This window comes from Taudactylus pleione, unplaced genomic scaffold (genome assembly GCF_031769625.1).
Source record: "Taudactylus pleione unplaced genomic scaffold, aTauple2 ptg000435l, whole genome shotgun sequence".
NCBI classification, from domain to species: Eukaryota; Metazoa; Chordata; class Amphibia; order Anura; family Myobatrachidae; genus Taudactylus; species Taudactylus pleione.
Window position 1 is genome coordinate 694,306 of NW_028284837.1, and position 24,831 is coordinate 719,136.

At 42.1% G+C, this 24,831-nt stretch overlaps 1 protein-coding gene across 1 annotated transcript in view; it reads left to right on the top strand.

Annotated features, from left to right (window-relative positions):
• The first annotated feature begins 7,356 nt into the window (after window positions 1-7,356).
• LOC148505875 (extracellular calcium-sensing receptor-like) overlaps window positions 7,357-24,831 on the top strand; it is a 47,711-nt gene continuing 30,236 nt past the window's right edge. The window contains exons 1-2 of the mRNA XM_088447627.1: window positions 7,357-8,097; window positions 13,495-13,722. Of these exons, the coding sequence (XP_088303753.1) occupies window positions 7,357-8,097; window positions 13,495-13,722 (969 nt within the window). The remainder of the gene's footprint in view (window positions 8,098-13,494; window positions 13,723-24,831) is intronic.

Genomic DNA, 24,831 nt, shown 5'->3' on the forward strand with positions numbered 1-24,831 from the left:
ACCTAACCCTCCCCTCTCCCCCACCTAACCCTATCCCTCCCTTAGGGGTGCCTAACCCTAAACTCCCAGGGTGGTGCCTAACCCTGAGTCCCCCCAAGGGTGCCTAAACCTAGGACCCTCTCCCCAGCACCCTAAACCTAAACTTCCCGGGGGGTGCTTGACACTATCCACTCCCAGCAGCACCTAACCCTAACAACCCTTCCCCTAGCTTAACCTTAACCCTCCTCAGGAGGTGCCTAAGCATTAGTCTCCCCGGGGTTGCCTAAACCTAACCCCTGCACCCCCCACAGCTAAGTGCTAGGGATGGCCGGACTCACCTCGATTGGTCTTGGGACTTCAGCACACCAGCATCGGAATGATGAAGATAGGCATCAGTATTTCGATCAAAATTAAACAGAATTTGAAAAACATTGTGCAATTAAAACCAACACGCAGCACAAATGTTGTGAAATAAGTGTACATCCACATATACACTAAAATTATATAGTAGAAGAAAGAACTTCACAACAAACAGGTGCTCAGTGGTTAACACATAAACTAAAGGTGCTCAGTGGTTAACACATAAACTAAAGGTGCTCAGTGGTTAACACATAAACTAAAATATCACCTCAGTGAGACAACAGAAAAAAATATAGTATAAACAATATTCACCAATAGTTCATCAATTGTTTGGTACAGGTAGATCCCAAAATCATTTCTTTCTGCAGATCTGCAAAGACAGATGTCTCCCTTGCTCTTATAGAGCTCATTGAGCTCATTTAAGGAAGACACAAAAAATCGAATATAGTGCAGTAACTTTTTATAAAAGAGTTGGTTTAATACATCAGTACACTTACAATAGACAAAAATTATATCAGCGTATATAAATACTCCAATTAGGCAAAGCGACTTCAGAAGGAATAATCACTGCGGTCCCAGGTATGGAATATGGGAAGGCTGGGTCTGGTCTCCAGATACAACATCCACCACATGGGTCCTTCTGTGTTAGCAATTTACCCAGAGTGTCAGGTAAAACGTGAGATACGTTTGACATGTTTTCGACCTTAATGGGTCCTTCATCAGAAACATGTTGTGCTCACATAGTTCTCCCTTTATAAACCCTCAAATTCAGCTGCTGACATTTACTGCTAATCAGCATCTTCTAATCAGTACTGCATGTGCAAGGGAGTCTAGAGCCGGAAGGGACATGGCCGCCTACGTTTCAACAAGACCCAGAAACGGCCGTATATCATCCAACCCAGCTCCCACACTACAACTAAACCTTTAAAAAACAAACAGCTATCATTCCAGAAATTATGCAACCTCTTGCGTTCCATTCAAACCCGGAAGTAGCTGCACATATTCCATCACCATTTTCACATAATAAATATAATAAATAAAACATTTTAATTTATCATGACAAATAAACAATCTCCAAAAGTTGAATTCTCTATTCTGTGTTCTCCTTTTATGTCCACTTTTTGTCCTTAGATATAGCCTCCAGTTTGGCACAAATGCTCCAAATAGGTGCAAAGGAAAGTCCATAATAAAACATTGGATTCACAAAGAGCATGAAAAGTGAAAAATAAATAAAACAGTATAAATAAAAAACTATTTAAAATCATAAATATATATGTTCAAAATTGCGAATATTTGTGCAAAATTCAAATAATTGTGCATAATTGTGAATATTTGTGTAAAATTGGGAATATTTGTGCAAAGAATGTAGAGATAAAGATTATTCCACATGGTGTAAAAATAAAATATAAAAGTGCTGGTGCATATAATAAGTGCAAACCTACACCAAAAAACACTTTAACTCAAATTCACCATTTAATCCCCTGGAGGCAAGGGTGCTCAATTGGTGGATCCACTTGATCTATGATAATCTCTTCTCAATATCTCTAGTATGCCATTTCGCCAGACTTAATTGAATGCCCCAAAAATGTTTTAATTTGCATTCATTTGAATTATGACTTCTCTTAACATGGGCTGATATAGTATGGGTATGTAAACCTTTATGTAATATATATATATATATATATATATATATATATATATTCTACTAGCCTAGTCTTTAAACATCTACTGGTTTTTCCCACATAGAGTAATCCACATGCACACTCCGACAAGTATATAACATTTTTAGAGTGGCAAGTGATAAATTCTCGAATTGGGTAAGTGTAATTATTAACAGTGAAGTCTACCATTTTGCAAGTGGCAGACTTCAACGTTCTACACATTAAGCAGGTTCCACAATGGTGGAAAACTTTTGTTCTTTGACTTTGTCTATTTTCATTTTCTAAACTGCTTCTTACAAGTTCATTTTTTAATGTAGCTGCTCTTCTATATATAAAAACTGGGTTTTCCGGTATGGACTCCCCTATTATGGGGTCCTGTTTCAATAGATTCCAATTCTTTCTGAATACCTTTTCTATATCTTTAAAATATTTATTATATTGACTTATAAAATCCCATTCTATATTTTTTGTATCAGATTTTTTACTTTTAATTCTCAGTAACTCACTTCTTTCAATTGAGTCAATTTTCACTTTCACTTTATTTAAAGTCTCCTTTTAATAACCTTTTACAAGAAAGCGATCCAAGACCTCTTCCAATTGTTTCTTGAAAATATTGTTTTCTGTGCAGTTTCTCTTAATTCTAGAGAATTTGCCAAAGGGAATCCCCTCAAGCCAATTAGCATGATGTTCAGTAGAGAAATCAATACAACTATTTGTCAGTAGGTTTTCTAAAAATTTTATTATGAACCTCTCCATTCTTTATATAAATATTTCAATCTAAACACGATACCTCATTTCTGCTTAAAGAAAATATTAATTTAATTGAAAAAACATTAACATTGATGTTCTCACAAAATGCTAAAAGGGACTCTTCATTTCCCCCCCAAATAAAAAGCCCATCATCTATAAAATGCTGCCAGGACACCAGGTTCGTCGAAAGGACCACATTCAAGCAAATGTGGTGGTCCTCCCAGTATGCCATAAAAAGATTTGCATAACTGGGGGCAAACCTGGTGCCCATTGCAGTCCCCACTTGCTGTAGGTAAAATGTGCCCTCAAAATAAAACTAATTGTTAGTTAAAAGTAACTTGATACTTTCCAAGATAAAAGTTTTTAGCTCCAAGCTTAAATTACTCTGGTCCAAAAAATAAGATACTCCCAGGAGGTCTTTATCCATCTCTATGATGGTGTATAATGTGCTAACATCTGCACTACACAAAAAATCACTCTCTTTCCATGTATATTCTGACATTTTCCTGATAACATCTCCAGTGTCTTTTAGATAAGCTTTTTGAACTAAAGGTTGTAAGTAAAAGTCTACCATTGCAGCTAAATTACTTGTATGGCTATTACAGCCAGAAATGATTGGTCATCCAGTGGGGTGGAGGGGGTCTTTGTGAATCTTAGGGAGCACATAAATTGTCGGAATAGTCAGGTTTTTAATATTTAGAAAATCAAACTCTTTTCGTGTGATCACATTATCTCCCAAGGCCTTGGTTGTCAATTCAACCAATGCTTTTTCTATTCTCACAGTAGGATCACTCTTTATTTTCTTATATGTGTTACCATCATTTAATTGTTTATGTTTTTCATTCACATGTTGCTCCCTGTTAATCAAGACCACCCCACCCCCCTTATCAGCTGGTTTTTAACCAGATTTTTATCCTCTCTCAAGATCTCACGGCCTCAAATTTTTTTCTACTTAAATTTTATTTATTTTTCTTACTTTTATTCCCTTTTATGACCTCATCAATTTCTTCACAAACAACCTTGTGTATGCTGAAATGGCGTACTAAAGATATCGAGAAAAGATTATCACAGGCAGAGATGAGGTGGATCCACCAATTGAGCACCCTTGTTCCCAGGGGATTAAATGGTGAATTTGAGTTAAAGTGTTTTTTGGTATAGGTTTGCACCTATTCTATGCAACAGCACTTTTACATTTTATTTTTACACCATGTGGAATAAACTTTATTTCTACATTCTTTGCACAAATTTTCACAATTTTGCACAAATATTCACAAGTATGCACTATTATTTGCATTTTTGCACAAATATTCACAATTTTGCACAGATATATGTACGATTTTAAATGATTTTTTATTGAAACTGTTTTATTTATTTTTCACTTTTCATGTTCTTCATGAATCCAACATTTTATTGTGGACTTTCTTTTTAATCTATTTGGAGCATTTGTGCCAAACTGGAGGCTATATCTAAGGACAAAAATTGGACATAAAAGGAGAATACAGAATAATGAATTCAACTTTTCGAGATTGTTTATTTGTTGTGACAAATTAAAATGTTATATTTTTTATATTTATTATGTGAAAATGGTGATGGAGTATGTGCAGCTACTTCCGGGTTTGAATGGAATGCAAGAGGTTGCATAATTTCTGGAATGATAGTTGTTTGTTTTTTAAAGGTTTAGTTGTAGTGTGGGAGTTGGGTTGGAGGATCTATAGGCCACTTCTGGGTCTTGTCGAAACGCAGGTGGCAGTGTTACTTCTGGCTCTAAACTCCCATGCACATGCTGTACTGATTAGAAGATGCTGATTAGTGGTAAATGTTGGCTGCTGAATTTGAGGGTTTATAAAGGGAGAATTATGTGAGCACAACACGCTTCTGATGAAGGACCCATTAAGGTCAGAAATGTGTCAAGCATAGCTCACGTTTTACCTGACACTCTGGGTAAATTGCTAACACAGAAGGACCCATGTGGTGGATCTTGTATCTGGAGACCAGACCCAGCCTTCCCATATTCCATATCAGGGACCACAGTGATTATTCCTTCTGAAGTCGCTTTGCCTAATTGGAGTATTTATATATGCTGATATATTTTTTGTCTATTGTAAGTGTACTGATGTATTAAACCAACTATTTTATAAAAAGTTACTGCACTATATTCGATTTTTTGTGTTTTCCCTAACTGAGCTCCATAGGAGCAGGGAAGACATCTGTCTTTGCCGATCTGCAGAAAGAAACAATATTAGGATCTGCCTGTACCAAACAATTGATGAACTATTGGTGAATATTGTTTATACTATATTTTTTTCTGTTGTCTCACTGAGGTGATATTTTAGTTTATGTGTTAACCACTGAGCACCTGTTTGTTGTGAAGTTATTTCTTCTATCAGTATTTCGATGCCTATCTTTTGTCCCTTGATGGTCTTCTGGTTCGGGATATAGACCGGCGGCATTTAGTCCACCGGTCTATTAACTACATCCCCCTTAATGATGTGAGATGTGCATGTCCAGATCTAATTCTGTGTGGTCGCACACTTTGATCCCAATCCACAGCATCATGTTATGGCCATTTGGGGGTGAGTACTAGATGTCAGTGGGCAGTGTTCTTATGAATGGAGGTGTGTCAGATTCATTCTCAAGGTCTGCCAAGGTCAATATCTGCATCCTTGCAGCACAGTTTTTCTGGTATCCACAGCATGAAAACAACAGCCATCCTAAGTAACCAGAGTGTAACCCAGATGACCAATGACATGCATATGATCTGATGCTTTATCTTTGGATGCAGCAGCAGATCAGCAATAGCATCCATCTCTAAATCAAGCACTGAGTTGGGGTATTATTGCCTTCCCCCTTTGCATCAAGCCACAAATTGCAGAATTGCCCAGTAATTAATTATTTGATTTGGTCCAGTCCACAAAATGGCCACATGCATCTCCCATCCAGGAAAATTTTCCTGGAGGGGGGAAAAGTAGGCAAATGTGAATTACAGGACTATTATTATTATTATTATTATTATTATTATTATTATTATTATTTTAGATTTGCATGGACTGCATGTTTTGGTTTAAATTCATAATCATGTTTTGGTTTTGGCAAAACCACCCTCAAGTTTTTTTGGTTCGGATTCAGTTTTGGTTCCGTTTTGGATTCTTATAAAATTGATAGAAATCTATAAAACAAAACAACAAATAAATAAAACAGTTAAAATCATGTACTTTGGACCTGATTACATGCAATCCAAAATCTGAATTCGGTTTGTAAATTTGAGTTCTGAATTTACAGCCGATCCGAGCCAGGACTTGGTCCTACTCATAACCCCAAAGTGATTCCAACCTAAGACTTGATTCAACTCAAAATACCTGAGTTTAGTTTTCAGGAAAGCTGTACTGCATATTTATTATTATTATTATTATTATTATTATTATTATTATTATTATTAGTATGATGATTATTATGATTATTATTATGATTATTATTTTTATTATCAACATCATCATAGTCATCTTTCCATTTGAGAGTACACAGTACTCTGCAAAAATAGGCAGTTCTTAAAACATTGCATGAATAAAACGGACATACTAGCTTGACAAATGAAATGCAAATGTGAAAATGAGATGTAGTTACCATCCAGGTTAATTCTGGTGCCAGTGCCCAGAATACTGGCACCAGAATCCCAACTATTGGCATCCCGACAATTAGTATTAGGGTTAGAGGGATGGTTAGGTTTATGGTCAGGCACTAGGGAGAAGGTTAAGGTCAGGCTGCACGGAGGAGAATTAGAGTTAGGCTGTGGGTGAGATGGTTAGGCTGCAGGGGGAAGGTTAGGAGTTAGGGTTAGCATACTTGCATTTAGGTGTCGGGATCCTGACTGTTGGGATGCCACTGTTGGTATTTTCACCACCAGCATCCCGATTGCTGGGATTCTGTACCCAACCTGTGAAAATGAAAAGGTCATGAGAGAGCTTACAATCTAGTGGAATAAGGAAAGTTTAGAGAAGTGGAGTATAGCCTAGAGACAGGAAGTAGTACAATTAGAGCAATAGGGCAGTACTTTATGTTTGGTGAAAGCCTGCATGGTTAATGGAAGTTGGTAATGTGCCAGTGGAGAGGAACAGGTTAATGAAGTGAGTTAGAGGCAGACATGTATATTAATAGGGAGGAAATTGGCATAGGGTGGGATGGTAATATAAGTGCAGAGATCTGTGGATTGCAGACTTTACTTATAGATGGGGGTGAGTTGTGAGGCATGGTATATGGTGATGTCTTTGAAGTGGAATCAATTTTGATTTGATATAGTTGAATGTGAATATGTTGTATCAAGAATTAGGAGGCAGTGTAGCTATAAGAAAAATGAAGAATACTATTTTGTAAAGGAAAGAACAGTGATGTAAAACAAAATTGTTTTTCATGCACTACAAATAGAGCAATAATAAGATGCACACTATGCAAAAACAATTGAAGAGCTGTTAGTTTAGTAGTTATCATTTATATATACATTTACACTTTTTCTTTACATTTAGATAAGTCCATATTCAAGTGTTTCTCTACTGAGTGACCGGAAAATGGTCCATCGTTCTTCAGGACGTATCCAAGTGATAAATTCCAGTCAATGGGACTGGCTCAGCTTATTTTGAGCTTTGGTTGGACTTGGATTGGTCTTGTGGCTTCAGACAGTGATTATGGTCTTCTGGGAATTCAGCCAATAAAACAAGAGATAATCAAGGCTGGAGCGTGTGTAGCTTTTACCGAATACATTCGTCTGGAACAACCAGATCGCAATGCTCCACATATAGTGAAGGTTATTAAGGCATCAACAGCTAAGGTGGTCGTTGTATTCTCTGTTGGCGTAGATTTTGTTCCTATTCTGAATGAAATGTTGAAACAGAACATCATGGGGAAGATATTTATAGGAAATGTCGGTTGGTCCAAGTCTATCTTATTGACAGCAAGAAAGTATGCTACAATCTTATCTGGCACTCTTGGTTTAGCTGGTATTGATTATAAGGTTGCGGGATTAAGTCAGTTCCTTAGTAAGATACGTCCTTCCCAGTCTATGGAGGAGAACTGGGTCAACTTGTATTGGGAGAAAATTTTCAACTGCAACTTTGCTTATGGTAAAAACCTTACTGGCTCTTTGGGTGCGACAGTAAAGGAATGCACAGGAGAAGAACGTTTAGATGATGTCAAGAACAGCTCCACCTACACTAATAGCTTAAAATATTCTTATTATACTTATTTGTCTGTACATGTTTTCGCTAAAGCTTTGGAAGATCTGAAAAACTGCAAGGAGGGTGAAGGGCCATTTTCTAATGGTACCTGTACAGATATTTGGAATTTCAAACCATGGCAGGTAATAAATATTACCTAATATTTAAGTGGAATATATGTGTGTGTTTTTATATTCTTAAATGTTGAATTTGCTTTTGTATTTAAATGTACTTTAAATTAAAGGGCAGACTAAATGGGCCAAGTGGTTCTTATCTGCCGTCAAATCCTATGTTTCTATGTTTCTTTGTAAAATGATTTATTAGATACATGAAAGCTATGTTTTGTGCTCATCCCAAGCACACCATAGTGCTCCAGCATGAGTCTCTCCTGCCCTCAAATACAGTAATAAAAAACAATATACTGTAGACCATCATCAGCCCCTCACAGTATATGATTTATAAAAATGGTCCTGATTCAGCAAGGATATTGTGATTACAATAGCAATTACGCATGCAGTCTCACTGCGAAGATATGCTAATGATTGCAATCGCAATGCCATATGTAGTCCCCCTTACCTTTCAGACATCCATAATATTTAGCAAGTCTGCAACAACATTGGTAACATTGAGGACAATCGGAGCCTCATGCACACTTGCACAAGGTCTGACTTTATTCAGTAATTGCTAACCTCATTGCACACCGTGAAATCCCAAGCTGCATATAGGAATTGCAGTGGATAATTTATGTATGCCCCTGCACCGGCGTTTAAATGTACTGACACGTCCTCATACCCCTTTTTATGCCTCAGAGCCCACTCATGTCATTATGTGCAAGCACAGAGCCCCCTTATGCTTTTTATATGCCTCAGAGTCCCCTCATACCTCTATATATGTCTCACAGTGACAGCCCCCTCATGCCCCTACATACCAGCCCGGTGCCACCTCATGTCCTTAAATATACCTCAGAGCAAACTCATGCCCTTAATACCAGATGGCCAGCTCAGAGCCCCCTCACCTTGGCATATCATTATTTGCAATGTTTATTTACAACCACCAAAGGCCCAGATGAAAACTTTGAAGTCTAAATTGATTTGATTGATGATTAGGAGAACTTGTCCATGCTAAGTTGCTCTGGCTCCAAATCGTCTCCTGAGCAGCCTTTCTGGCTCTGTTCACCACAACAACTCTTCTCTGGCTTCCCCTTCCACACACACAGTGACAAACTATGGTGAGATCCAACTGTTGGCATCCAGAATGTAGAGGAGAATGCAGGCAGCTGGCGCAAAAGAGAGTAGAAACTATAGGTTGAGTGAGTGTTAGCCGACTCAATATAAAGCTTATGTAAACAATAAACAATCTAAAACACGCAAGATTCAACGTGGGGAAGATGATATTTTGCCTTGTTCTCAGATCCAAACGTGGCGGGATCGGTTCAATCTCGGAAACCCCTAGCTCAGGTGTGTTCAGTTTGAAAATGAAATGCACATCTCTTCTTTGGGACTATGCTAATGAAAAACGTTGGGAAGCTATGGCTGCATATATCAGATATGACAGGAGGGATAAAACTGAATATACATTTGCTTTTATTATCAAAGAAGACAAAAATAAAAATAATTTATTTAATCAGTTAGTATGGTACCCAGCTGTTAAGCTGTGATTTGCATGCCATGGATTCTATAGCGTTTTACTGCGTTCACCACAGTAAATTTTCAAAATGCATCTAAGAAACCTGTATGGCATGACCTGAGCAACTATGAGAGAGGACACATCTTTACTACTTCTTTCCAGAGTAACCCAGGCACATACACTGCTGTTCTCTCCTGGTGTAACCCAGGCATATATACTACTGTTCTCTCCTGGTGTACCCAGGCACATATACTACTGTTCTCTCATGGTGTAACCAAGACACCTATACTACTGTTCTCTCCTGGTGTAACCCAGGCACATATACTACTGATCTCTCTTGGTGTAACCAAGACACCTATACTACTGTTCTCTCCTGGTGTAACCCAGGTACATATACTACTGTTCTCTCCTGGTGTAACCCAGACACCTATACTACTGTTCTCTTCTGGTGTAACCCATACATATATACTACTGTTCTCTCCTGGTGTAACCCAGACATATATACTAATGTTCTCTCCTGGTGTAACCCAGGCACATATACTACTGTTCTCTCCTGGTGTAACCCAGGCACATATACTACTGTTCTCTACTGTTCTCTCCTGGTGTAACTCAGGCACATATACTACTGTTCTCTCCTGGTGTAACCCAGGCACATATACTACTGTTCTCTCCTGGTGTAACCCAGGTACATATACTACTGTTCTCTACTGGTGTAACCCAGGCACATATACTACTGTTCTCTCCTGGTGTAACCCAGGCACATATACTGCTGTTCTCTCGTGGTATAACCCAGGCACATATATAGTCAGGTGCATAAATATTGGGACATTGACAGAATTTTCATATTTTGGCCTCTATTCACCACCACAATGGCTTTGAAATGAAACAAACAAGATGTGCTTTAACTGCAGACTTTCAGATTTAATTTGAGGGTAATTACATCCAAATCAGGTGAACGGTGTAGGAATTACAATGGTTTCTATATGTGCCTCCCACTTTTTAAGGGGCCAAAAGTAATGGGACTATCAACTCAAAAGCTATTTCATGGACAGGTATGGGCTATTCCCTTGTTATTTCATTACACTTTACACTTTGGTGTCACCCCTCAGCAGGTGACACCCAAGTATGACACGCACCCCCCACACCCCACTTGTGATGCCATTGCATCTAACCCAGGCACATATAATACTGCTATCTCCTGGTGTAACCCAGGAACATATACCACTTTTCTCTCTTGATGTAACCCTTATACATATACAGCCATGGCCAAAAGTTTTGAGAATGACACAAGTATTGGTTTTCACAAAGTTTGCTGCTTCAGTTTTTTTAGACCTTTTTGTCAAATGTTACTAACTCTCCCCATTAGGTCCTAAACCTAACCCCCCTCTCATGCCTAAACCTAACCCTACCCCCTTAGTGTCTAACCCTAACCCAACCAGTGGTGCCTAACCCTAACCCTCCCCCAAAGGCTTGCTTAACCCTGACCTCCCCCTCAAAAAAATTAACCCTTACCTCGATACGCTCCCTAAACCTAACTCTTCACCACGCAGCTAACGCTAAGGGTGCCCCGGACTTTCAGGGCTGGCTTCCTTCGGTGTTCCAGTGTCCGGATTAAGATAGGCGTCAGTATTTTGACTCCTATCTTAAGTCCTTTGTCGGGATTTTCAATGTCAGTATTGAGGCCGGTGGCCACGCGGCAACCGTTTCCATAACTATATCCCATACTGTACTATTGTTGTCTTCTGGTATAGAAGTGGCACATATACTATTAATTTGAATGCATCTTAACATACTGTACAGATGAGACCAAGTTCATTGTGGATGACCACTCCACAAATGTGCGCACATATCACACTATGCGCCATGATACACCATGCTATGGCGTGCCCCAAATCACAGGAATGCATCCCCATTCAAACCTATGAAGAAGCTAATGCACATCTCTGATCACGGGAGTGCGTCTCCCATTCAATCCTATGGAGACGTGAATGCGCATCTCCGACCGCGAGATGCTGCGCTACGGACAAGGATGCAGCTGGGCATATTGTATGTCAGGCTCTGCAAAATGCATTGGTTTTTTTTTCTGAATTCCACAGTTGCTCTTTGTCACAAATTGGGTACAAGTAAACATGAGCCTGTTTGTGTTTGACAGGTTTTAATTTGTATGAAATGTAGAATATTCTTATAAATATCAATATGTGAAACAAATTTTGAAATTTTTCCAGAAAATGAAAAGTAGCTAAATAATTGTGATTTTATGTTATTTTCTTATTCTCATATTTTTTTTCAATAAATGTGAAACAGGAGACAGTGGGCCTTATTCAGACCTGGTCACAAGCGCTGAGAACTCGCAACCGGGTCAATGTTTGCCCACCGGGCATGCGCACGTCGGAGCCGGATCCGACCTGCGCATGCGCGAGTCCCGGCTAGCGACGGGAGCTCCATCGCTACGGGTCTCGCATCAAAGGGGGCGAGTTGTCGATGGTGATTGACAGCTTGCTCCATTTGGGAAGCGGGCAGGGGGGGTGGCCGGCCAAGCGGAGGCATTTCCAACGGAACGCTTGCCGTTTGGGGGCGGCCCCACTGACATCAGTAATGATATCAGTGGGGAGCTTCGTGCTCGATCAGAGCAGGAAGCTCCCTGGGGATTGTGCTTGGACTTGCCAAGACCCAACCTTAGGGTCTCGTCGCAAGCCCCGATGGTTGCGATGGTCCTGACCATCGCAACTGTCAACCTGGTCGCTTGCTAGAGCTGTGGGTGGTAACCCACAGCTTAGCTGGCGACCAGGAGGCCACAGTTCACACCACAAACGGCCGCCCTCATTCAGTGCGACTGCTTGCATCTAGCGATCGACTCTGAATGAGGGCCATAATCTGTAGAGTAATAAGTAGACACAGAAACAGACAAATATCAGGTGCACAACTCCAAATTATTAATAATATATATAAATGCAATAAAATTTTGCAATCAATAGAGGTTTTTAGCATAATCATGGCCAAGGTTATGGGCCTACCCACCATATCCAGGTAACCTCTTTCGGGTAGGTCCCTAACATACTAGCGTTCAAATCCAGAGTGCAGGACCCCGCAAAACTGGCCCAGCCAAGCCTCTCCAGGGCACCACCATAGTAAGAAAAAAGTGCAGTGTAAAGAGATAGTTAGGAGCAGCTGCATATAAAGAATGAAAATAAAAAAGTGAAGTACATATATATTAAACACACACAGTGAAGGGTTAAAATGTGTTATAAAGGAAAATGTGGTTTAATGTGGTGCCCTGAGACAGATTAACCAACGCAATCAAGGGGGACCCACACCCCAAAAATGAACCAAAGTTGCACTACAGTATATAACTTGTAGGACTTATCTAGAATTGTGCCTAATACAGTGTGCATATACATTACCATACTCCATACTTTTAAACCAATAAGGAAGGGTGCTAGTCCAGAATGAGGGCGTCTCTTTTCCCTCAGAAGTGCAATAAAGCACCTTAAATGGAGCATATGGGAAAGATTTCTGGACTGCACACCCTGACTATATATATGATGGGAGGTGCTACCTGATGAGACTAATTGCAGGCACAAAAACAGACAAATCTCAGGTGCACAACTCCAAATCATCAATACTATATATAAATGCAATAAAATTTTGCAATCAATAGAGGTTTTTAGCATAATCATGGCAAAGCTTATGGGCCTACCCACCATATCCATATTATTAATAATTTGGAGTTGTGCACCTGAGATTTGTCTGTTTCTGTGCCTGCAATTAGTCTCATCAGGTAGCACCTCCCATCATATATATAGTCAGGTTTGTGCAGTCCAGAAATCTTTCCCATATGCTTCAGAGTAATAAGTAGGATCAATTTTTCCTTCTGCAGCTGTAAGCAAATGATCTTACTCTCCCTCTCCACACAGCTCACGCACTATATCAGGAAAGTCAGACTCACACTAAGTAATGGGAACAACAGTTACTTTGATAAGAATGGAGACCAATCTGCAGTCTATAGTGTTGTGAACTGGCAGCTGAGCCCAGAAGGGACTGTAAATCAAATTGTGATTGGCTATTATAATACTGCGAAACTACCCGATGAAGCTCTGACCATCAACTCAAGTCTGTTGCTGTGGCCTATAGGAGAAACTCAGGTGAGACTCCAGCAGAAATACTAGTTCTGTGCAGGTGTAAGCATCTTCATATGTATATCTGGTAATATATGGAAATGGTACTGAATGCATGTGAATCAAACAGCTAATAGATAAATGGCTATACATTTATCACATGATTAGTATGGAGATAATCTGTCATTCTGGTATTGGTGAAAAGAGTGCCAGTGCCTTCCTATAAGGAGAATGATCCCCACAGTTGTGTTTCTCCTGAAGACGAGGTTCAGGTCCCCAAAACATTGACACACTAAACGCCATTGTTTCTGCACTTTTAAGTCTCTGATTGCTGCCTCATTTGTTCCTAATTCTACATCTATTCACTCGGGAGCAATTGTTTATTTATGGCGATAGTCGTAACTGAGGTCTTATAAGATTGCCTTGTAGATGATGTAGATGATGTAGATGACATAAATATTTTTCATCCCAGCGTAAACATGAAAAGATTTATGCCCTCATTCAGAGCTGCTCGCAATTAGCGCTCGCTCGTTCAGAAAAAAGGGGTGGCTATTCAAATGAACCGTACGCTCCTTGCGGTCTGTTGCCGCCTCCATGTCTGAACGAACAAAACAAACGCTCGTTTATTTGATAAAAACGCCCCCTGGCCGCTCGCATCATACGTCATGTCCGTTATTTATTAGATTAATCGAGTACATCGAACAGCGTATGAACTGCTCGCTATTCTTGTGGTTGGTTTTTCCTACCACTATATTGCGAGCAGTTCTGGCTATAAAATAACCAAGTGACGTGGTCGATGACGCTGCTGTATTAATTATGCACACCCATAAAACTCCCGTTTTGACCTTTAAGCACGCCTGCGTTCTGATCTCCACTTTTCAAGCACCTTCCCCTGTTACCACCCACATACGCCTCTTCCTGTCACTCAAAATAGCAGGCACTCGCTATATAGCGAACAAACAATTTTCGGCTGCACTGATTGGTTCGCGCATGCGTACTAAAAACCGTACGCATGCGCAGATGTGCGAACATCGCTCAGAACGAGCGTACTGCCGGTAACGAGCGGCTCTGAATCAGGCCCTTAGTTTTTTCGTAACACGCAAAAGGGCCATGTAAGGTTGTTTATGAGCAAAACAGTCTCCACCAAGTTCAACTCCAGCCACGTTAAATGTCTGTCTCTTACTGGGAATTGGACTCTTTTTTTACATAAGTGAAATAGGAATGGTTATAAAAGGGAAAAACTTACATTTTATATCAGTAATCAGGGCTTACATCAATTTTTCTCAAGAAACCAGATAATATGTGTCACTCTCTACATGGTATAAAATAAGTCCATCGCTGTGATATATCTATAAAGGTTTAGGCAGCATAAGCCGAAGTGCTTCACATCTGTTTTTTCATTCACTTGCATCACTAATATCATCACTGCTTGTCTCCCTTGTGTCATACATTATTGTTTCATACTTCAATATCTGTCCAGTGTTTCTCGAGATAAGCCCAAGGAAGCTGCCTATCAGGAACTTTATTCTTTATTTTATTATATACAGTATATATACATACAGGGGTGTATTGCTGACACATTCAGTAGTATGCCGGAGTCTACTGTGCATGCGCAGTACACAAGGAAAATGGCGCGGCAGCCATTTTTGCAGCAATTTCTCTACTGCTCATGCACAGTACACCGGGAAAGTGCCCACTGCAGCCACTTTCCAGGAGTTCTGTGTAGCACCTCTCCAGCTGATGTGGGGCATCAGAGAGGTAAGTATTTGGAAATATATGTGTGGGGTATGTGGCTTGGGGCCCTCTGGACTCTAGGACCCGTGTGCCCTGCACACCCTGCACCCATTATAGATATACCCCAGTATATATATATATATATATATATATATATATATATATATTTATTAGGGGTGTGCACCGGCCACTTTTCATGTTTTGTGTTTTGGTTTTGGTTCTGGATCTTTCTTCGTGTTTTGGATCTGGATTGGTTTTGCCAAAACCAACCTTCCGTGTTTTGGGTTCTGGGTTTTGTGTTTTGGATCTGTATTTTTTTTTTTAAAAAGCATAAAAACAGCTAAAATCACAGAATGTGTTGGCTTTTCTGCTCCTATGCTTTTATTAACCTCAATAACCTTAATTTCCACTCATTTCCAGTCTATTCTGAACAACTCACACCTCACAATAGTGTTTTTATGTCCAAAAGGTTGCACCGAGGTAGCTGGATGACTATGCTAAGCGACACGAGTGGGCGGCACAAACACGTGACCCGTCTAGGAGTGATACTGCAGTGGCAGACAGGATGGCAGTTTGAAAAACTAGGCCCCAAACTGTACATAATGCAAAGAAAAAAAAGAGGTGCAAGATAGAATTGTCCTTGGGCCCTCCCACCCACCCTTATGTTGTATAAACAGGACATGCACACTTTAACAAAGCATTAATTTCAGCGCCAGGGTCTGCCACACAACTGTGGCTGAAATGATTGGTTCGTTTGGGCCCCCACAAAACAAGCTGGCAATTAATCTGTCCCTGCACAAACTGGCTCCACGGAGGCAAGATATCGTCCTCATCCTCCTCATCCACCGATTCCTCACTCTCTTCAGTGTTGTGTACATCCTCATCCTCACAGAGTATTAACTCGTCCCCACTGGAATCCACCACCACAGGTCCCTTTGTACGTTCTGGAGGCTGGACTCCCTGGAAGAGTTGATAATTTATTTTTATGAACATCATCTTCTCCACATTTTGTGGAAGCAACCTCCTACACCTTTCGCTGACAAGGTTTCCGGCTGCACTAAACACTCTTTTGGAGTACACACTGGAGGGGGGGGCAACTCAGGTAAAAAAGAGCCAGTTTGTACAGGGGCCTCCAAATTGCCTCTTTTTCCTGCCAGTACAGGTATGGACTGTCTGACATGCCTACTTGGATGCTGTCACCGATGTAATCCTCCACCATTCTGTCAATGGTGACAGTATCATATGTAGTGACAGTAGACATGTCCGAAATTGTTGCCAGGTCCTTCAGTCTGGACCAGATGTCCAAACTTGGTCCTGCCTGCCCTGTATCACCGCCAGCGGGTTGCTTAGGATACCTAAGTTTTTTCCTGGCAGCCCCAGTTGCCGGAGAAATTGAAGAAGGAGCTGTTGACGTGTCATGTTCCGCTTCAGCTGACAGTGTGTTCACCAGCAGGTCTTTGCACCTCTGCAGGCTTGTGTCAGCCAGAAAGAGAGACACCACATAGGCTTTAAACCTAGGATCGAGCACGGTGGCCAAAATGTAATGGTCTGATTTCAACAGATTGACCACCCTGGAATCCTGGCAAAGCGAATGAAGGGCTTCATCCACAAGTCCCACATGCCGAGCGGAATCGCTCCGTCTTAGCTCCTCCTTCACTTTCTCCACCTGCTTCTGCAAAAGCCTGATGAGGGGAATGACCTGACTCAAGCTGGCAGTGTCTGAACTGACTTCACATGTGGCAAGTTCGAAGGGCTGGAGAACCTTGCACAACACGGAAATCATTCTCCACTGCGCTTGAGTCAGGTGCATACCCCCTCCTTTGCCTATGTCATAGGTGGATGTATAGGATTGAATGGCCTTTTGCTGCTCCTCCATCCTCTGAAGCATATAGAGGGTTGAGTTCCACCGCGTCACAACCTCTTGCTTCAGGTTATGGCGGGGCAGGTTCAAGAGTGTTTGCTTGCGCTCCAGTCTTCGGCATGCAGTCACTGAATGGCGAAAGTGGGCAGAAATTTTTCGGGCCACCCAAAGCATCTCCTGCACGCCCATGTCGCTTTTCAGAAAATTCTGCACCACCAAGTTTATTGTGTGTGCAAAACATGGGACCTGCTGGAATTTGCCCAGATATAATGCCCGCACAATATTGGTGGCGTTGTCAGATATCACAAATCCCCAGGAGAGTCTAAGTGGGGTAAGCCACTGGGCGATGATTTCCCTCAGTTTCTCTAAGAGGTTGTCGGCGGTGTGCCTCTTACTGAAACCGGTGATGCACAGAGTAGCCTGCCTTTGGACGAGCTGGCGTTTCTGAGATGCTGCTACTGGTGACACTGCTGCTGTTGCTGCATAAGGTGATACATCTACCCAGTGGACTGTCACAGTCATATAGTCCTTAGTCTGCCCTGTTCCACTTGTCCACATGTCCGTGGTTAAGTGGACATTGGGTACAACAGCATTTTTCAGGACACTGAGTACACTTTTTCTGACGTTTCTGTACAGTCTCGGTATCGCCTGCCCAGTGAAGTGGAATCTAGACGGGATTTGGAACCGGGGACACATTACCTCCATCAATTGTCTAAATCCCACTGCACTAATGGTGGATACCGGACGCACGTCTGACACCAACATAGCAGTCAAGGCCTCAGTTATACGTTTTGCTTCAGGATGACTGCTGTCGTACTTCATCCTCCTCGCTAAGGACTGTTGGAGGGTCAATTGTTTAGTAAAAGTAGTGGTGTTCCTACTTTCTCTCTGGGATGATGAACGACTCCCAGCAGCAGCAACAGCAGCAGCGGCAGCAGGAGGCGTAGCAATGCAGGATCCTCCGGAGAAATCCCGGATAGGAGAGTCAGTCATGCCAGTGACATGGCCTGCAGGACTACTTACGATCCTGACTAAGGAGGAAATTGACGAGCAGGGAGTTGACGGTGTGGTTTGCAGGTGCTTGGATACAACAGGACAACTGGATTTAGGTGTCCCTGGACTGCTTATGGTCTTAGCCAAAGTTTCTGAACTTGACAGTAACTTTTTATGAATGAGCTGCAGGTGCCGTATAAGGGAGGATGTTCCTAGGTGGTTAACATCCCTACCCCTACTTATTCCACCTTTACATATGGTACATATGGCAAGACAGTTGTTGTCCGGATTTGGATAGAAATATTGCCAGACCAAAGAGGTGGAATGTTTGGTGTTCTGCCCAGGCATGACCGTGATGGGCTTTTTCATCCCACGGACAACAACTGTCTCCCCCGTAGCCTGATTTAAACAAACCACATCACCATCAGAATCCTCCTTGCCAACTTCCTCCTCAGCACCAGCTACACCAGTATCCTCATCCTGTTGTACTTCAACAGTGACATCTTCAATTTGCATATCAGCAAGTGGACTGTGGGTGCTCCTTTCAGCACTTGCAGGGGGCTTGCAAATGGTGGAAAGAGCCACCTCTTCCCGTCCAGTGCTGGGAATGTCAGGCATCGCAACCACCACCACACTTGGACTCTCCTTGGGGATTTGTGATATCTTCTTAGAACGCAGTTCTTCGCTGTGCTTTTGCCAGCTTAACTCGTTTGATTTTTTTAGTGGGAGGAGGGCTTCCATCGTCATGTGAAGCTGAACCACTAGTCATGAACATAGGGAAAGACCTTAGCCATTCCTTGCCACTCTGTGTCGTAAATGGCATACTAGCAAGTTTATGTTTCTCTTCAGCTGATTTAAATGTTTTTTTCAAGGTCATTTTCCTGAACTTTGTCATTTGGGATTGTATGTGCCCTCTACTATGACATTGGGCATCGGCCTTGACAGATGACGTTGATGGCATGTTATCGTCTATGTCATGACTAGTGGCAGCAGCTTCAGCACTAGGAGGAAGTGGTTCTTAATCTTTCCCTATTTTATTTTTATCGGAGAAAGTTTGGTCCTCCATTTATGTTATATTGATATACACGTGCGGCTAAGGCGCACACAAACACAGAAAATATTTTTTTATTTTTGTTGCAGACTAGTGCACTTTGTGGGTTACACCACCCTTTAAGAAATGAGCCAGCTGGCCCTTTACTTATGGGACACAGGCGCATGCTTGGCGCTGCTCCTTTGTTGATGCACATGCAGCCACAGTGCACACAATTCACAAACACAGAATTTTTTTTTTATTTTGTTTGGACAGCCCTTTGGGGGTTACAGCACCCTTTAGCGGTCAATCCAGCCAGCCTTTTACTTATGGGATACAGCCACACGCTTGGCACTACTTTGTTGATGCACGTGCGGCTACTGCGCACACAATTCACAAACACAAAAAAATATATTTTTTTATTTTGTTTGGAGTGCCCTTTGGGGGTTACAGCACCCTTTAACGGACAAGCCAGCCAGCCTTTTACTTATGGGACACAGACGCACACTTGGCGCTGCTCCTTCGTTGATGTACGTGCAGCCACAGTGCACACAATTCACAAACACAGAAAAATATATATTATTATTTTGTTTGGAGTGCCCTTTGGGGGTTACAGCACCCTTTAATGGACAAGCCAGCCAGCCTTTTACTTATGGGACACAGGCGCATGCTTGGCACTGCTCCTTCGTTGATGCACGTGCAGCCACAGTGCACACAATTCACAAACACAGAAAAATATATATTTTTATTTTGTTTGGAGTGCCCTTTGGGGGTTACAGCACCCTTTAACGGACAAGCCAGCCGTCCTTTTACTTATGGGACACAGGGGCACGCTTGGCGCTGCTCCTTCGTTGATGCACGTGCAGCCACAGTGCACACAATTCACAAACACAGAAAAATATATATTTTTATTTTGTTTGGAGTGCCCTTTGGGGGTTACAGCACCCTTTAGCGGTCAATCCAGCCGGCCATTTATTTATGGGACACAGGCGCACGCTTGGCACTACTTTGTTGATGCACGTGCGGCTACTGCGCACACAATTCACAAACACAGAAAATATTTTTTTATTTTGTTTGGAGTGTACTTTGGGGGCTACAGCACCCTTTAGTGGTCAATCCAGCCGGCCGTTTATTTATGGGACACAGGCGCACACTTGGCACTACTTTGTTGATGCACGTGCGGCTACTGCGCACACAATTCACAAACAAAAAAATATTTTTTTTTATTTTGTTTGGAGTGCTTTTTGGGGGTTACAGCACCCTTTAGCGGTCAATCCAGCCGGCCCTTTATTTATGGGACACAGGCGCATGCTTGGCACTACTTTGTTGATGCACGTGCGGCTACTGCGCACACAGGCCCTGATTCAGAGCCGGATGCTCTGTGACCAGAACGCTTGCTCTGAATCAGGGCCCACCTCCATAAATAAGGAGCGTCCTCCTGGACGCTCGTATAGCTGTGGGTCACCACCCACAGCATATACGAGCGTGCAGGATGATGGTCGCGATGGTCTTGACCATCGCGACCATCGCCACTGCAAGCAGAAGCCTGCGGTTGAGTTTCTCAACTGCAAGGCCAGGAGTGATTTTGGCTCTATCAGAGCCAAAATCACTCCCACTGACATCACTAGTGATGTCACTGGGGCCGGCTTCTGACGGTAGGCATTCCCTTGGGAACGCCTCCGTCTGGCAGGCATGCCCCCGGCATGCCCACCAAAGGGGGCGTGCTGTCAATCAACATCGACAGCACGCCCCCTTTGATCAGACACTACGAGCAAAGGAAAGTCCTTCGCTCGTCGCGTCTCGCGCATGCGCACGACGGAGCTCCCTCCATCATGCACATGCGCAGTGCAGACCATCGTCCCACTTGCGAGCGGACAGCCGCTCATGAGTGGGTCTGAATCAGGCCCACAATTCACAAACACAAAATTTTTTTTTTTTTTATTTTGTTTGGAGTGCCCTTTGGGGGTTACAGCACCCTTTAACGAACAAGCCAGCCGGCCTTTTACTTATGGGACACAGGCGCATGCTTGGCGCTGCTTCTTTGTTGATGCACGTGCAGCCACAGTGCACACAATTCACAAACACAGAAAAAATTGATTTTTTTTTTTAGCACTTGGTTGGAGCACCCCTGACGGACAGAGCATCCCCTGGACAACACTACAGCACCCCTTTAGGACTGGGACACTGCACAGGACTTTGGAGTGGACACAGCCCCTATGGACAACTGACTGCACAACACAGTCCAGCCTGCCCCTATGGACTTTGAAGTAGTGGACACAGCCCCTATGGACAACAGCAGCACAGCGCAGCACAGCACAGCACAACACTACACTACACTACAACACTACACTACACAGCCCAGCCAGCCCTATCTCCCACCCTCCCTCTTCACTGTCCACAGCCGAGTGAGAAAATGGCGCCGACGCGGGTACCTTATATAGGATCCAAAACCCGCGAGACCCGTAAGGCGGGATGATGACGTTTTGCCTCGATTTCAGATCCGAGTCAGGCGGGAAAAGTCGAGCCTGACTCGGATCGGCCTCGGATCGGGGGGGCTCAGGGGGGTTCGGATTTCAGAAATCCGAACCCGCTCACCCCTTATATATATATATATATATATATATATATATATATACCATTTTTTTCCTGCCAGTTATGTCTGGTTAGGGCTCGTGACCTATGAAGTTGTAATTGCTGTAGTGAGCCTCCTTAAATCACTGTGGGTAGTGTTCTCACAATGTATATATGAGGTGTGGCTATTAAACAATTAGACTGTGGGCCTGATTCAACTTGGATCGCAGTTGCTCATATGCACACAATTGGCCAATTGCTACATTCTGTGCATGCATATACATCGCAGTGCGTGTACACAAAGTAGCTATTGTGATGGGGACGTGATCGCAGAGTGATTGACAGGAAGAGCCATTTGTGGGTGGTGATTGGGGGTGGTCGGCGAAAGGCAGATGTCCCAGTGCATTCGGACGCTGTTGCAGGGGCATGTATAAATTATCCACTGCAATGGACTGTGCAGTCTGAGGTCAGGGCTTGTGCAACTGTGCGTGAGGCTGCGATGGTTGTACCGATGGTTTTGCAGTCTTGCAAAACATTACGGATGTGTGAAGTAAAGTGGGCATCCTTATGTTATGCTGTGAGGGCATTGTGATTGCAATGGATTAGCATACTATCGCAGTTGAAATGCATGCGTGATTGCAGCAGTGATCCTTGTTGAATCAGGCCCTGTATTTGGAAAAAATAAACCATACGGTGTGAGTTTAACAGGAGTGGGGGAATATCCTTTCCAAAAACGGTTATGACAATTTCACACAGATACACACGTGTCTTTAAGTGGCACAAAAGATTTAGAGATAGTTATGAGGATGTCGAAGATGATGAATGTCCTGGAAGGCCATGCATATCAAAAACAAATTAAATGATAATGAACATATGGAAAAATTTAGAAAATTGAAAGCACATTTGTACATACATTTTGGAAAAAATTCTAGCAGATTTGCATTTTGTAAAGTTATTTATCACCTGTGATGAAACATGGATCTTCCAGTATGCTCTTGAGACAAAACACCAGTCCATGCACTGGAAAACACGATTATCACCAAGAATTAAGAAAGAACGTCAAACCAAATCCAAATTCATAACCATGTTAATTTTTTTCGTTGATGTTATTTTGGAAGACAGGGTGCCAGAAGTGATTCAACATTACTACAAAAATTTTCTAGCAGCTTTGTATGAACGAATCAGAAGAAAGAGGCCACATTTGAGAAAAATTGTTTCATCCTCCATCAAGACAATGCACCAGGGCACACAGGGCTTCATTCAGAGCCGCTCGTAAGCGGCCGCTCATTCGCTCCGAGCGATGTTCGCACAACTGCGCATGCGTATGGGTTTTAGTACGCATGCGCGAACCAGTCAGTGCGGCCGAAAATCGTGTGCTCGCAAAATAGCAAATGCCTGCTAATTTGAGTGACAGGATGAGGCGTTTGTGGGTGGTAACAGGGGAAGGTGCTTGAAAACGGGGAGTGGAGATCAGAACGCAGGCGTGCCAGAAGATCAAAACGGGCGTTTTAAGGGTGAGCATAATTAACAAAGCAGCGTCATCGACCACGTCACTTGGTTGTTTTATAGTCAGAACTGCTCGCATGATTGCGGTTGGAAAAACCAACCACAAGAATAGCGAGCAGTTCATACGCCATTCGATGTACTCAATTAATCAAATAAATAGCGGAGATGACGTATGGTGCGAGCGGCCAGGGGGCGTTATTTTCAAAATAACGACTGCATGTTTTGTTCGCTCGTTCAGAAATAGAGGCATGAACAGACCGCAAAGAGCGAACGGTTAATTTAAATAGCCACCCTTTTTTCTGAACGAGCGAGCGCAAATAGCGTCCGGCTCTGAATCAGACCCACAGCTCTCTCTGTGAAGCAGTTTTTGTCCAAGAAACAGAATTCAGTGCTAGAACACTCTCCAAACTCTCCAAACCTAGCACCGTGTGGCTTCTTTCATTTCCCTAAAGACAAGTCTGTACTCAAGGGAACCCGTTTTGCATCATTTACTGAGGCAAAGAAGAAAAGTATGGAGAAGTTGAGACAGGTGACAGATAATGAGCTACAGCACGGCTTTGACCAATGGAATAAGAATGTAATGGTGTGTGGATGCCAAAGGGAAGTGCATAGAAGTTGAATGGAGTCAATATGCACTTAATAAAATTAAACATAATTTATAGTATCAGCCACACCTCATACTAAATAAGTGCATTGAAAACAACATAACAATTAAAACAATGTAATATTATCTTAACATTGTCCACCCTATGGGGGGGCATCCAATAGGCCCGGGTAAATTATTGCGGCTAATACATCACCCGGGGCTATCCAATTAGCCCCAAAGTTGGCCCGACGGCGGCACTTATTAGGACTTTTTTTTCGGGACCTGATGTGTTTTTTTTACAAATAAAAAGGTGAAAATGCATAGGTCCGCAAGCTTATCGCGGCTCCTATGTGCTTTTGGTACAACTATCCTATTATTTTGACCAAAATAATAGGATAGGGTGAAAAAAAACATAGACGAAAATGAGGGATAATCGGCAAAAAATCCTCGTTTTTCAAAGATTGCGGGGATCAATTAGTGCCAGAACAATTTTCAGTGCTAATTGGATACCGCTCTTAGTGATGATTCAGAATCAAAATGTGTCTACAATATTTTTCCCAAATAGAGAAAACAAAAGGTTGCAGAGTATCCAAACACCAATGAGTATAACTAGTCTTACATAAAATTAAATTAAGTATATCATATACTGTATGATATATTTTTCTGAATGAAATTCTCTAAACAATAATGATATAACCATGCAAAACAAGGGAAAAATATCTAGTGCAATGCTTCCATTAGGTAGGAAAGGAAAGGCGTTGGGGCACTAGTCAACAAGTGGTATATTTAATAACACATAATCATGACACATGTAATGATCAGATCATCGCTAAAAATAAGGAGACATCGCACAAT